The 16,478-nt window shown below is 34.4% G+C and overlaps 1 protein-coding gene across 2 annotated transcripts in view; it reads left to right on the top strand.

Annotated features, from left to right (window-relative positions):
- The first annotated feature begins 761 nt into the window (after positions 1-761).
- The window catches only part of FAM169A (family with sequence similarity 169 member A), a 48,480-nt gene continuing 32,763 nt past the window's right edge, over positions 762-16,478 (top strand). Inside the window, exons 1-4 of one of the 2 annotated variants that reach the window (XM_063088197.1) lie at positions 762-893; positions 1,955-2,054; positions 2,370-2,455; positions 6,222-6,393. In XM_063088197.1, the coding sequence (XP_062944267.1) occupies positions 762-893; positions 1,955-2,054; positions 2,370-2,455; positions 6,222-6,393 (490 nt within the window). The remainder of the gene's footprint in view (positions 894-1,954; positions 2,055-2,369; positions 2,456-6,221; positions 6,394-16,478) is intronic. The other variant, XM_063088198.1, reaches the window with a different exon arrangement.

Here is a 16,478-nt window from a genome sequence, read left to right as displayed (position 1 = left end):
CCATGGATTCTTTTGGGTTTTTCAATTAAGTATATTATTTGCAAATAATAGCAATAGTCTCTCCCACCCTGCTGGTATCCCCACTTGTTATTCCTCTCATTGCTTTCTCTTGTCTAATTGCATTGGCCAATACCTACATAAAGTTAAATAGTAATGGAGACCTTATTTTTCTTGACTTTATTTTGAAAAGCCTTTAGTGTTTTCCCATTAAAGTGTTGGCTTTTTAAAAAAAACAGATACATATATGTAAAGATGGAATTTATATGCCGCAGCACTCACCCACTACAACTATACAATTCAATTATTTTTTTTCTTTAGTAAATTTATAGGGTTGTGCAGTCATCACCACAATTTAGTTGTAGAACATTTCCATCATTCCATAAAGTTCCCCTGTGTCCTTTTACAGTGACTTTTATGTATATGAGAGTATATTTATACATATATTTGTGTGTGTATGTGCATATATGTATGTCCTACACCTGTATAAATATATGTATATATTTTATCGTTTAAGGAAGTATTCATTAATTCCTATTTTGTTGGCTGTTTTTAATACAAATGAATAGTGTTTGAAAGTTTTCTTTTTGACAGTGCATACATGGCTAAATCAGAAGCTCAGGTTGTAGTCTTTATATAGTGAAATAGAAAATCTTGTTACAGTAAAATATGGCAATATTGAAAAAACATTTTTATCCTAAGAGGAAAGGAAGATGGCATTTCTTATTCTGAAACGTTTGGTTCCATGTTGTTTGTTAAAGAATATGGCATTCCCTGTGGATATGCTGGATAATTGCAGTCATGAGGAATTGGAAAATTCTGCTGAAGATTACATGTCAGATTTAAGGTGTGGGGACCCTGAAAATCCAGAGTGTTTTTCTCTTCTCAATATTACGGTAAGATGTCTGTGTGATTTTTATCCATCTCTTTGGTCTAGTTTACATGTGAAATTATTATCCTTTAAAAAAAATCATTTTAAATTATTAACTGTTCACTTGAAATCTTCATCGGAAATCTGTTCATTAAACTGGGTAAATATTGGTTGATTAGTAGACCAGCATTTTGATCAGTTTTTAGAAAGACAAGCTCTACAGGTTATTGCTTAATAATTGTCTTTATGCCTTTAAAATTATGAGTAAGAAGTTTGCCAGTTTTGCTAAGACTGGTTGCCATATTTGAGCTAACTCAAATTTACAATAGATTGGAATTTGTGAGTTTAGAAAATTTTTTAATTAAGAAAAATCATGCAAAACATGACATTTCTTTTCTTATTATAAAATAGTGAAATCAAATTTTTTAGTTAGTAAGTCATGATATATTGTGATAGAAAGTTCATTAGAGTTAGAATCATTCGTGTTCCACTGTGAACTGAGATGGGCAAATTCTTCTAACCATTCTAGGCCTCAGATAATCTGGAAATGATGTTGATTTAAAGGATTTTTAAAAGTTTTGCCCAGCACCAATATTTTATAATCCTCTGGATTGTAATATTACCTCTACATAGTGAATTAGTGTTGGATTAATGAAGGCAGAGAAATCTTAAAGTATTGCATGTATCTTGCCAGAAAAATAAATTTACCTAACTGGTTTCTTTCCAAGAAAATGGAATATGTTCCCTTTAATTAGTCTAACAGATGATAAACCATAATTTTTTTTTTAATGACTTTATGGGCCCCATATCATGGCTTTTGTTTTTATTCAGATGTGTGGCTAGAACACAGTAATATTTATTGAAATAAATTTTCATTTTTTTCCTAATAAAATTCTTCCAAAAGGGAAGTCTGTCTTATTTATTCTTTCTTTTGAAGCTAGAAATATCATCTCCTATGAAATTAAGTTATATAATTAAAATTAATGTGGGAAAAGTTTAATACTTTGGTAAAAGATTGGTGTTTTTCTCATGTGTTTTCTCAACAGTCTAGACTGTTCACTAATCTTTAATCAATTGTCATTGCAGATTCCTATTAGCCTGTCAAATGTAGGCTTTGTACCTCTTTATGGTGGCGATCAGACCCGGAAAGTTCTTGCTCTTTTTGCACCTGAGGACTCACTCACAGGTCTTTTCTTTGCTTCATTTTTGTAAACTGAGAAATTTTTCTCCAAACTGTTAGAAATTTATTGAAAAGGTAGCTATGAAGGAATTTGTTTTTTTTGCAAAACTTCTTTCAAATTCTAATTCTAAGAAAATGTAATTCTCAGATGCTTGTAATTAAATGTTTAATGGATGAAATAAAATAAAAATGGTATAAATGATACCACATAATATTATAAAGTATGCGTATATTTAAGAGTATTTACGTAAACCTTACCAAATAGTGATATGGCGTATTTTATGAAGACTTAAATGTTAATGATCATTTATTCTGTTTTAGCTGTAGCTCTTTACCTTGCTGATCAGTGGTGGGCTATTGATGATATTGTGAAAACATCTACCCCTTCTAGAGAGGGGCTTAAGCAGGTAACAAGATCTTGTTATTTTGGAAGTGTTTCTAATAAGACCATTTCACAGTGTTTCCTATATTTCATTTATTTGTTTGTTTACAATGTTTCCTATAAACAGTGGTGGTTTTTGAAATTATCGAGCTGTTCCCAGTCTTTATATTATCAGATTATATTAAACCCCTAGAGTTTAATTCTTATGATGAAACTGGCACTCAGGTTGGGCTTCCTCAGTTTTATGTGATTCTGAAAGTATCTGAGAATTGGGTGAGGAAGAATGAATACCTGTGGGTTAGGTGAGCTGTGGCTATCTTTATACACTTTAGCTTCTGATTTTTCTTTTTCTTTCATTTTTTTTGCAGCTGATGTGATTTTTTTTTTTTTATTTGGTAGAGGAAAAGCTAGTTTTCTCAGTGTGGCTGCTTAGCTTCTCTGTTTCTAGGAAAGACTGAATAGGAAATCTTCTTATTAGTAGGACCTCCTTGGGTGGTCTGTACTGTATTCTAAACAGTGGACTTCTCCAGGTTCGGGAGAAAGCAAGCTTTCAGCCTATGCAGGGTTATAGTAGAAGCCAACTGACTGAAGCAGGTTGCTGGAGGGAAGCCGTTTTTCATGCTAGAGGTGAAAGGGTTTAAGAGGACATTTCTGGTGCTCTGGTTATTAGAGGATAAATAGAACAGGATGGGGAAAATGCATAGAAACCAAGATGTAAAATATTTGAGGAGGCAGAGCAGAATAAAAAGTGTTGAAATCTTTGGTGTCTGGAAGAGTGTGATTTACAATACAAATGCAGAGTTAGGAAAACTTTTCCTTGGTAGAGGTTCACTGGACTCTTTTTAAGGAGACTACTGACTTTTTGGAGAAGTACTGCTATTCACTAATAGTTGCAGGGATCCTTGTTAATTATTCTAAGAGGAAGAGACCTTTGCTGAGGGGAATGGAATTAACAGAAGTATATACATATCCTGATGTTCTTCCTTTAGACTGTTTCCAAGACAGGCCAATCTGTAAAAACTTATCAAATCTGCAGGGTGCCAGCTACTTCTGTTCATTTTTGTGGGGCAATTGAACCAATTAGAAAAACAAGGAAAGCATGTCAAGAAACTTTGAAATCCAGTATAGGAAAGTGAGAAACTTGCAGGTTACTGGGTTCTTTTTTCCTTCCCTTTGAGTTTGGAACTTTGAAAGACATAGGAGGATATGAGAATAATACATTTAGTATTGCTACTTCTGCATATTGCGTTAATTCTCAAATGTGTGCTGAGATTCCAGAGTGGTGGGTCCATCTGAAAAAGTATACCTGGATATCTGCCAGTCTGATAAAGAATTTTGAACAAAAAATAAAGGGGAAGAAGGGCTGGCCAGTTAGCTCACTCTGTTAGAACAGGGTGCTGATAACACCATGGTCAAGGGTTTAGATTCCCCTAGTGGCCAGCTGTCCCCCCCCCCGCAAAAAAAAAAATTAAAAAGAAAAAAAAATGGGAGGGAATTAAAAACCAGGATAAAGCTGTAAAACTGGAGGAGTAGATAGCAATAGCAGAGTGTAACTTGTTCTCAGGAACAGTTCTGGTACCAAAGGGAAATATGTACATAAAGAAAATAAACATCCTGAGGTGTTTAAACGACTGAAGTTTGGCACATTATAGAGGACATTTGGAAGTGAAGGTTAAAGGGTGGAGAAAGAGAAATCATCTTATGAAAAATATAGTGTAGCCTTTACTATTCAAGTGAAGAATCTAAGAAATCTCCAGATATGGATTGGAAAGAGAGGAGCTGTCAAAATAAAAATAAGATTGTAACTATCTGGACTCCTATGATAGGTTTTCTCAAGCCTTAATTACCTGTGTGACAACATCACCTCTTGAGAAGTAGAGAAAATCGGTGAAGAGGGACTGCTATTTTAGTCAAATCCTGGCCAATAAGGAAAAATTGGTTGGTAAAGTTACAGGAGAGAGTAACCATTCTTCTTAACAAACACATGATTTTGAGCAAGTGGCTTTATTTTTATAAGCCTTATTTCCTCTGTCTCATATGTAGTGGTGAAAATTAAATGAGATAATAAAGATCATAACCCTGTGCCTGAAACCTAGTGCTCAAATATATGGAAGGGAGATCCTCAATAGCATAATGCAAAATTTTGTTCTTTTTCTCTGTCCTGTTTACCATTTTCTCTGTTACTTAGAGGAAGGCATAGATGACATACTTATCAATTCTGCATGTTATAATGCAGAATGGGGGAACTAATCTGTGCAAGGCAGAATTAAGAAACAAAGAGAGGGATCGAACATGATGAAATTAAATAGAGTTAAATGTAAAATAATACCTGTAGGTTCCAAAAAATTAATTGTACATGTACACCACGAAAAGCAAACCAACAGCACATGCGAAAAAGAGTGGGGCTTTAGTTAATTAGAAGTAAAATCGAGGTAAGCAAAAAAAAAACCTAACAAACATTTTTATAAAACGTTTTTATTTTATAGTGTATAAAAAAGCCTCATTGTCTCAGCAGTGTCCTCAGTGTTTGTAATATCTATGTGCCAAACATGAAGACGGATGTTAGGGACCTGGAGCATTTTCAGGGAGGACTGGAATGGCCAAGTACCCCAAATTCCGTCAGATTAGCCTTTTCCTTCAATTGTTCCTATATCTGGCCATGGTATGGAATTTTAGGGGAATGTCATGGCTGTCTTCAAATATTTATAGGCTGTGTGGCTGCAGAATATCAAAGTATGGTCCTTGGGAAATACATTTCAGATCAGTGTGAAGAAGAATTTTGGTTGGTCCAGGAAAGAATGGGTTGCCTTGTGAATGAGTGCTTGTCAGCTCTTTGTCATCATCGCCTGTGTGGTTTGGTATGGGAGATTCCCTGCCAGGGATATTTTTGAGAGTAGTGTGTGTATACGATTAATCCTTTCTCTCTCTACTCAACTAATTAGAGGATGGACTTGTTTTCCTTTAAGGTGACTTGGGGGAAAGTAGACTTTATGTACAGAACTCTTGTTTTTTAGAGTGAAAGGTGTCTATGGGGAAAACTATTTGATGTCATGAAGTGGGTGTTGGTGGGGTCCTTGTGTCCATGTGTAGGAAGTGAGTCTCTGTTTTCATTCTATTATTGCCCCATATGTGTTTTCACTAGATTTCCCTGGTGTCACTGTCCTCTCTCATCTGGTCTGGGAGAGGGTGTGTTGGGGTGGGGGGATATTCCTTATAGTTAGACAGCATAGACAGGGCTGTTAAATGAACATCTTACCTGGAAAAGATGAGACAGATTCTTTTCCCAAGAGCATAGTTATGGCTTCCCCATCAGATGACGTAATTGTTCTTAAAGTCTTCAGGGGATATCAGGAAACTTTTCTTCCCCCCCCCCTTTTTTTTAAAATGTGGAAGCTGGAATGGGGTGAAAAAGAGTTAAAGCAGTACATGTAGTGGGGCTGCATCTAGGTTTGGGGAAACCCTGGATCTGGGCAGCTGGAAGCAGAAAGAAAATACCAAGTGCTAAAAGTGATGTGGGGGGATTGGTACATTGGGAACCTGTTTTGCCTGTTTTAGAATTTTGCTGAGAGGCAGTATTTCATGCAAAATATGTGCCCATGAAAATGGGTTGTTATTGCTACAAACAATTAGTCTCATCTCTGTGATAATAAAATGTTTTACAAATCATCTTGACTGTGTTCAGAGTGCTTCGAATGCCAGTATGAGCTACGGGAGCAGGGAGCAAGGTAAATAGCATCTCCTCGTTCATGCCTGTTGTAACTGTTGTGCCTGGTGTTTGACTCTCTTTGTAGGTGAGCACTCTTGGGGAGAGAGTGGTTCTGTATGTTCTGAATCGAATTATTTATAGAAAACAGGAAATGGAGAGAAATGAGATCCCATTCCTGTGTCATAGCAGTACTGATTATGCTAAGATTCTGTGGAAGAAAGGAGAGGCCATTGGGTTTTATTCAGTTAAGCCTACAGGTGAGTCTTTAAAAGTTATTTAAACTACATGTTTTGGAAATCTCCATTGTTGACCCCCAAATGTATCACTATCTTTGTTAAATTAATCTCTAGAGTACAAATTAAGTTGGTGGTACTTAGTATTTCTTGGGAATACTTTCATTCTCCTATCCTATGAAAGTGAGGACGGTTAGGAACATCTTTTGAAACAAAAATAAAGTAAAAATAAACATTTGATACAGAGGAAGATTTCTCCACACATGTGCGAGAGAGTTGTGCATTGAACCTCAAATGTATCTTTCTCTTTATTTAAACTTCTTTCCTTTTATTTAAAAGTTGCTGTTTACTTTGGTTCTTGCTGCTGTTACTGGCTCCTTCTAAAACCCCAGTCCACCTGTGGCCCAAATGCCTAGACCGTTTCTGATTAGCACAGCTGGTTCAGCCTGACATATTAAAGAGCAACTTGGCTAACTCCCAGGAAAACTAAAAAGCTTTAATATATTGAGGAAATGCAAACAGCTTTGAAATTGTTAATCTAAAGTTTGGATTTCTGACCCTAAGACCCAACTATACCCCTGCCTTGATAGACTAGCGAGCTTTATCCTTGCTTCATCTGTCCTCCCATTCATTCAGCTTCCTAGAGCTACTGTGAGAGCCGGGAAGATCTAACCTACTTGCTCTGTGCGTATGCAACACCCTGTACCTTGTTACCACCAAATAAAGCCTGCCTTGCTCTGTACCTTGACCAAAGACCTTTCACTGAGAGTACACATTAGTTCCTTTTTTCCACTTCAGATCTTCCAAACTTTGTTCTTCTGGTCAGATCCAGTCTAATGATTATGCCAAATTCACTCCTGATTAGAACAATTGTGACTGACACCTTAATCTCATAATGAGTACACATCTGTGATGAGAATTAGTGGATATAGTCAATAAAAGGAAGGTCATTTTTTCCCAAGAATAAAAAAAACTGATGTGTATAGTTCAAAATGGTTTTGCTTTATAGTAAATACTTTGGGTCTCCTTTAATGTGCTATTTTATTCTTGTATAAATTTGAAATGGAACCAATAATTTGTGTAACTTCAGAAAGATATTGATTATACCTGGAGAGTAAAAGAATGTTCAGTGGAAGTTTAGTGCTGCATTGCATAACAGTCATCCCTTTATTGTTTTTAAATGTTTTAATGTTTGGAGTTGGAGTCTGATTTGATAATGCCTTATTTTATACAAGGTAATTCCTATGGGAATTGGAGGCTTTTTGTTTCTCACACTGGCTCCAGAGGAGTTTCCTACCTGAAATTAGCCCATAGACATTTGGAGCATGCATTAGTGTATACCTTTTTATTAAGGGCTTGCTTAATACGAAAGACACAATTCAGAGGCATAGCATACCCTTTTGGTAGTTCTAATCAGTGTTTGACTCCAGGAGTGTGCTCCTTTTTCTTTTATGTGCATCTTGGGCTTCTCCTCCTCTGGGACCTGGTCTCTAATTTTGCTTTTCTGGTAGTTAACTATTTTATATCCTAGAGCATCCACATGCTACTGTACTTTCCACTTTTAGCATGTTCCATTCTTCTCTACTAATTGTTTTACATCCTTACTATTTATTTTAGTTCTTTCCCTTTTTAAGCTCTCTCATCTGCCAGTGGAATTAACAATGGAATTAAGTGTTCTTATATACTAGCCTTGAATCAGTAGCCATTTAATTCAGTTTGAAAGTACTTTTTCTACAAAGGAAATCCAAACATAATAGAATATTTTGGAGAAATTGTCCAAAACAAATACTTAAAGTGATAGAAGTGTTCCTTTCATATATATACATTGTATACACTGATCAGGAAAAAAAACAAAACTGCACTGGTAGCCAAAAGATAAAATCTTTATTAAGCAAATTTGTAGTTGAATGAGTCTTGTGAAATCATTGATTATTTATGACTTTTAAATTAAATAGCAAATCAGTTTTGGGGGGGTCTTAGGACATAAAAATAGCTTTGATATGTAAAAGGAGGTATTGTTTATTCGGTCAAATTCTATTACAGTACAATGAAATTTAAGAAGCTATGTAAATTCTTTTTTTTGTTTTGAAATAAGTAGATCACTGTGAGGGGCTTATAGTTTCCTTGTTTTTTGGGTGAGGTAGTTTTGTTATTAAAGATATTTGTGGGTTTTTTTGTGTTTTTTTTTCTACTGTTGTTTTAATGTAATGAGTTTGTTTATTTGTTACTTTATGGTATATTTCATCTTTGTCCTTGTTATTTATGTGACCTTTTATACTTGCAAAAAACTCTCCCAAAACACCAAACGTTTTAAACTGGTCTTTTAAATAAAGTGAATTTTTTTTCCCCCCCAAATAATGTAATGTTTATTTTGCAGTTGAAAGAGGGCTTCAGGAAATAGTTGCTTGGGGTTCCTGAATTTATTTTAATGTATTGGTAAAATAATTTTTCACTCCTTTGGTCAGTAATTGTTTACTTAATGTAACTGATTCTTTTATCAATTTTTGAAAAAGAACATAAGAGTGGGATTGAAGTTATTGTCACTGTTTTCAAGCAACAGGTAATTCTTGAGATCTGCTCATATCTTGTAATGTCTTCGGTTATGATGGTTGATTCAAATCTGCGGTTAAGTTCTAGGGAGGGGTGGGGAGCAAAGAGAAGAGAAGTATGATGATCTGTAACCTAAACAAGTACCACATGCCCCACAAGTCCAGGAAAATGAAAGGATTCATAAGAAATTTGAAAATATACCTGATTTATTCTCTATTCTTTTCCGTTTACATAACCCGAGACTGGTGATGAGTTTGAGCTTGAATAAATTATTAATGAAATAGTTGGAACAACTTATACAACCAGGTCAATTTATTGTTTGCAAACCACTACTCTTCAGTCTACAACTCAGAAATTATCTCTTTTAAAAGATTAAGACATAATGTGATATATAGAAGACTTGATTACTATCCAAGACATTTTGGGTTTAGTTATAGTATTTCCACTAACCTGTAAGTTGTGTAACAGTTTCTTTGTTTTTTACTTTTCTTCTTTAAAATGTGGGAGTTTGGCTTGACCAGATGATCACTGAGACTTTTTCTGACTCTGAAGTTTTCTGAATCTGAAGTTAGAAGTTGGAGTATCCATGGGCAGAAATCCATGGTCTCAGGGATGGCTTTAAATGAGAAAGTTGAATTTCAGGGAAACATAGACCAGACCTTAAAGTTGAAAGACCATGACAGTAAAGGAAGTTATTTTTTACAGCCTTGTGAAGAGAAAGCTCACTAAGAGTACATGCACGTAGAGCGTTTTATCATCAAAGCCCCAGTGCATGACCGTGAGAGAGGTGAGAGAGGTTATGCTATGTACTAAGGGTATGAAGCTTATTTCTCCATAGGCAAAATTATGAAAGCAGTCTCAGAACTCTTTAGCTACTCACTTGTATACTGATATTTATAGTCAAATGCTTTTTATGACTTATTTCAATCGTTGTATTTCATTGTCAGTGTATTAAACTCATTCTCAGAAGTTATCTATGGTTTTAAGTTTGGACATTGTCTTGCTTGTTACTCTCTATATACTAACTGTACAAAGTGTGAATTTCCTGACTTTTAAAAAGGAATAAAATATGAGATGTCTATATATAGTAGATATATAGTGTATGATCATGGTTATTGGTACAGTCTATATCAAACTGAGATATATACAGTTTTTTTGAATAAATTTTCTAAGGTTAGGATTACTTAATTACTTAATGTTATTTAATTATTATTTCCTAATAATAAACAGCTCTTTTCGTGTACTTCTCATAATCTTCCATGTCTATTGGCACTTCCCTCACAATATTTGGGTAGTATTTCTTTCTGTAGCTGACATTATCGCTTATTGGGATAGATAACATTGTCTCAGGATCCGTTAGTTATCAGTCCCCTCTGGTTGTCAAGTTTGGTTTTCATTATACTTGTCAATTTTTTTGGCTTCCCGCAACAGATCATGAATAGTAATAAAATATATTTATTTGGCACATCATGCAAGGCATTGGGAGTTGTAGTTTATTTCTCTCTTTTTCTATAATATGGTTAGTTTTATAGTGATCTGTAAACTTAAAGTCAAGTTACACTATACCCACTCCCATCATCTTTTTCTCTCTTCTCATGTTATTCTGTCAGGGAATCTTATCTTGGTAAATGGAATTACTTAATTTTTCTGATCCTGTGCTTTTTGCCTTTTCCTGATGACCCAGTAGATTAACAAGTTGATACAATATTTACTCCTGGTAGTAGAACACTCACAATGCTGCCTCCTCAGGGATTAAACACTAAGTGATCTTTATTTTATTTCCATATTTCTTAAGGCTGTCTATATAATTCAGCCTGTATAATTCCAAAGGGGCCAATTCCTTTTTCTTTCTGGTATCAGCAATAAATTTTAATACATAATTTACTCAGTAACAAGAGAAGATTGCTGTAGTAGTATTGGAGCAATGACTGACCAGCTTATTCAGGGTCTTTCTATGTTTGGCTCTTTTAGACTGATTTAAATAAAGTTAACAGTGGTGTGGAAGCTATGGTGCCGTAGTACCCCACCATCTTATATGGTTATGAAATTTTTGTTGAAAGCACGTTCTGTTTCATCACCTCCCAGTTCCTGAGCCAGCTCAAGATAAGTGTTTATTATCAGTGTTAAACCCAACACTGTTGAGTCCTTTTGTCTTAGAATAGGTTCTGAAAGGGGTCTCTTCAACATTAACTCATAGGATTTTCCTTAAAACTGGCAGGTAGAAGGACCAATTTCATTACCAATCACAGACTGATTTTACATGGCAAGTTATATTTGATGTATGGCAATTGACTAGGAAAATTTATGTGTTATCTGCAGACTTGTGGTTCTAGATATCTCAGGTAGATTTCAGTTTTCTAAAACTGAAACTGGGTAGAGGGATTGTCCTAGTAATCTTGGGCTGAAGTTTAATGATCTTATTTGAAAGCTTTTATTTTTAGCCACTTATTGTCAATGTAAGTATATTGGGAAATTATTATATTGAAACTTAAATTGTATTTTATAATCCTAAATTTTTAGAAACCTATCTCCTCCAAGAGAATAGTGTAGCTATATGCTCAGGCCTTCTACTTATTAAATAATAATTTAAGCAATAATAATAATATTTCAGGGCATATATGTTGCCATTATGGTGAATGGTTTAATTTCCTGAATTTCTGTGTGTTTCACATTATAAACATCTTTGACTTTTTTGTTCAGAAAATAATATTTTTTTGGTCACAATCTGTTCATTTAGTCAGTCTCTTAATGTAATTCCAAATTATGTCTGTAAGTAGTTTACTTTTGTAAGTTACAATTCCAAATTTTTGTCAGCACCACGCTCACCCAGTGAGCAAACCGGCCATCCCTATATGGGATCCGAACCCGCGGCCTCGGCGCTCCCAGCGCCACACTCTCCCGAGTGAGCCACGGGCTCGGCCCTACAATTCCAAATTTTTGAAAGTCATCTATTTACAATAAAAATTGTTCCTAAGGAGCAACCAGGAATTTAATTTAGAATTATCAAAAACCAATAAGAATTGATTTAGAAAAAAAAACAATACGAGTTAAATTAGTTTCTGATAACTGAGGCCATTTCTTAAGTTAGAAAAATATACTACACCTTTATTCACTCCATTTTCCTTCTTCTGAGGATGTAGAAAGGAAAATAGCATATCTCTTCTTAAAATATTGGTAGCAACATTTCAGTGGAAATTTAGGAAGATAAATATGTAAAAATGAAAAATAAACTAAGAAAATTGCTTGTAGTGGATTTGGCTTTGTTTTCTCAAATGTAAAAGTACTTGAAAACTGTACCTAGCACAATTTGCTCCCTTAATTCCTTTATTGTAAGGATTGTTGTTTCAAATTAAAAAAAAAAAAGTTTGGTACACAAGAACTTACTGATTTCATTTTTCTTTTATTACAGAATTACTCAACCAGCTCTTTATCACTGTGAAGATTTCAATCTTTAATCTTTAATTAGTAAACTGTAAATGTAGGAATATATTATAGTCATTGTGTTATCAGTCAATTGTGGGGCTCTCAAATAGAATAGAATTATAATTATTTCTTTTGTTCTTTAAACAAAAGAAAACAAGTGGACTGCTCCTGTGTGGCAATTTACTATGGAAAGATGTCTGACAATATCTCTTTCTTTTTTAGAGATAAGTATATTAGTTAACATCTTCCAAGTTTCAAAATTTTACATATTGAAATATCCTGTTAAGTAAGAAGAGACACCCCCCTCCCCACCTCCAGAAAAAATTGTTTCCAGGTGAAAAGCAACAAAACTTTGTTTTCTGCATTTCAAATTAAGTTCTCGAATCAAGTCCTATGATTGTTGGAAAAAAAAAAGTACATCAGACTAACTTAAGCTCTTATCCTAGCTATCTTTTTTTCCCTAGTTATCTTTAATATGACAATTTTTGTGATGTTTCATGCATCTTTAAAAACATTCCACTGCAAAATTTTAGCAATGTTTACATTCCAAGAAGCTGCATTATCTATTTACTCTGGCTTCATGTCTTCTCCAGATGCCTACAAGATCGTATTTAGACTGTTTTGAGGGACAATGACTTTTCCTTTAGATCCCTAACAAGTTTGTTTTATGGTTATCTTTTAGAGGGTCATTTTAGTCTCCTGTTTGAGGGGGAGAATCTCACTATTACTTTCCATTGCACCTATGGTATACAACTTAATTCATAAAATGTGGACTTGGCAACAAACAGAGAACAGATTGGTGTCTTAGGAAAATTACAAATTACTGCCTGTTTTGGACATGCATGGTCCCTTGTGTTTGCACGAAACTATAGATGCTAAATCCATAAATACCTTTGTGTTATGACATATCACTAAAACTTGAAGGAAAACACTTGATGAAAGAATTGAAAATGTTCATTGTTGCAAAATCAGATGTTTTGTAGTTTTCCATTTGGATACTCTATAGGTACCAGAAATTTATCTGTAAAAATAGCTTACAAGAGGGCGAAAATGGCAGAAAAAGACTTCTTATGACAAAGATTATAGTCTAACAGAAGAATTGTTCTAGACCACGGGTTTTACAATAATTGTTATACTGAGTATCATATAACATTTTTAGTTATGATACCATTCTGAATTCATTCGCCTCAGGCACAGAATTTTGGATTCAAAGTCTTCATTTCCGAGTTTGTTCATAACAGGGGATCACATTCTTTTGCATACTCTTCTCAGAGTTTCATACTTAAAATTTGGATGGCCTGTAGAGGAGCCTAAATTGGCAGGGGTTAGGTTGGGGTATAACTACAGTGCTGATGCTTTGGTTAAAGATGGTGGGCTGAGCACATGCAGCCTCCATTCCCACTTGCAACACCACAAAAATGACAGCAAAGATATTTTTAAAAAGCAAAAATCCAAAATGACAAAGTGAATAGAGGGGAGGTGTAACAGCAACAGAGTTTTGTAATCTGGGAAAAGGGTAGACGTGGTAACTGAATCCTGAGGTGCCAATGCTGAAGGCAGGAAGCAACCACATTTATATTGTAGAACCTTCAAAAGGTTCAGTTATTGTAACACCAGGTACTTTATGAGAGGTAGAGCTAAAAAGAGAAGGTTGACTGAAAAGTTTCTTCCCTGATGCAGCACAGCTGGACAGTTGCCCCAAACTTGCCCTGAGAAAAGACACATGCTCCTGGGGGTACCTGAAGACTTTCAGACATGGTAGCGAAGTTTGTTTTAAGGGAATAAATTACCTTCGTTTCCCACCAAGCTTAATCTTACCATGATTGTAATGTACAGCTAATCTGGAATTGTAAAAGTTTGTGGAAGTCCAAGCAAAAAAAAAGAAGAAGGAAAAGGAGGTGGGGAGGGGAATCTAAGTAGTTTTGTAGTGGTGGAGAAAGTGATTGAATGTAAAGAATAGATAATTTCCTTTTGCACGTCAGGTGGTTTCTATTTCTTTGTTTTCAACAATAATGAAAGAGGATTTAATTGAGTTGTCAGATTATTGAAAATATTTTTTACAAAAGATGTGGTGCATAACAAAGGGTGCTCACAGAATTGAGTAACATTGTATAACAAAAGGTTTTCTGGGGCTGACTTTAGCTCACTGGGTAGAGTGTGGTGCTGATAACACCAAGGTCAAGAGTTTGGATTCCCCTACCTGCCAGCTGCCAAAAAAAAAAAAACAAAAACGTTTTTTGGTCCCTTATTTATTTGAACAAGATACTTGAACACTTACATCTGTAAAAATAAAAAATAGGAATAGAATTAATGCTGAGCCCTGTCTTATTCTGGTAGTAGGTAATTCATGGCCTCATAAGCCAATTAAAAAAATGAAGCTTCATCTGTTTCATTAAGAAATGTATTTTAAGCAAAAACTTTGTTTGCTTAAAAATTAGTTTTTCAAATGTATAATTGTGTTTTGATTCATTGTGTATTAATATTAATGATAATGATAATCCAAAAATTCTTTTGGATTGATACTCAGAACCTTATGGTCACAAGAAATTTTTAAAGTGTATGTTTATATACAGATATATTCTTGCAGAGAAGAACGATTGGATAATCAATAAACTTCGAAGCATGAAAATGTATTACATCAGGGTAACATTCTATAAGATAAATAGAAGTAGAAGCAAGGAGAAAAAGGAATAGTGTTAAACTTTGAGTGCTCAGGAAGTTTGTTCAGTGGATGGTGGCAGTTATCACATCGATTATCGCTTTTAGAGTATTCGATGCATTTAAAAGAGTGATATAATAATTTTTGACTTTCTTTAAGTCAATATTGTTTGTTAATTGTAAAGAGAAAAATAATAAATCTACATAGAGAAACCTGGTAGACACCTTGTTAACCAACAGATCATTGTTAACATCACCAGTAATAAGATATATCGACATCATGTACTGTGTGATGTATGATGTACTGAGAAGGGCACAGTTTCATTTCTGTGAAATTTTTTGCCAAAAATGCATAATCTCAATTATGTGAAAACATTAGACGAAGCCAAATTGAGAGTGATTTTATAAAATAACTGACCAGTAATGTCTAGTAGTGTCAAGGTCATGAAAGACAAGGGAACATGGAAGAATTATCAAAGACCAAAGTTTAAGGTTATGGAATCCTGGATTGGATTCTGAAAAACAGAAAGAGACATTAGTGGAAAAATTGGTAAAATTTGAATGAAGTCTGTAGTTTAGCTAATAGTATTATATGAATGTTAATTTTCTGGTTTTAATAATACTTTGGCTATGTAAGATGTTAACATTAGGAGAAGGTGCAGGTATATGGGAGCTCTTTGTAATATTTTTGCAACTTTTCTGTAAGTCTAAAATTACTTTTAAAATAAATAGTTTTTAAAAAGTCAATATTGGGCTGGCCAGTTAGCTCACTTTGTTAGAGTGTGGTGCTGATAACACTAATGTCAAGGGTTCAGATCCCTATACTGTACAGCCCCTCTCCCTCCAAGAAAAAAATCAGTATTGACAATATTCCAGAAATTACATTCTTTGTAATTATTGAAACTGAGATGAAAATTTTAGATATCAGCAAAATGTGTGAATACATGGTATTTCAAAATTATTTTAAGTTATATGAGTATGGAAGTTTCCTTTGAGGAATTTGACTAGGCCAATGGGGGAAAAAAAATCTAAAAATACCAATGCAAATTGTTACCATGGGAAGGCCCCAGCCAGATCATCCTTCTGTGAAGTTTATTTGTCAGCAAGCCCCTCCATGCACACAGAACTTCTAATTGGCTTTTTAATGTTTTATTCTTAACTATGAACAGATAGCCATAGTAAAGAAAGTCACTGATATGGAAGATGGAGATCAAAACAAAAATAAAAGATTTGGAGAAGACTGCAAAAAAGTGGCCCTTCATATTTTTGGAAAGGTTAGAGTAGTCATTGCATTCATGAAATGAGAACAAGATATATTAAAAGACTGTTCATAGAGCTCTTAGACATTAAAATTTCAATACAAGGAAGATGAAGTTGATCACAAAGGAGAACAAAAATAAAAACAAAAAACACTAAATGATGGAAAATAGGAAAGAAAAGATAAAATTAGAGAAAGCCTCTAAATAATAGATGTTTCA

The sequence above is a fragment of the Cynocephalus volans genome, chromosome 2, assembly GCF_027409185.1.
Source record: "Cynocephalus volans isolate mCynVol1 chromosome 2, mCynVol1.pri, whole genome shotgun sequence".
In the NCBI taxonomy this organism is placed as follows: domain Eukaryota; kingdom Metazoa; phylum Chordata; class Mammalia; order Dermoptera; family Cynocephalidae; genus Cynocephalus; species Cynocephalus volans.
This window is presented reverse-complemented; position numbering and strand designations above follow the sequence as displayed.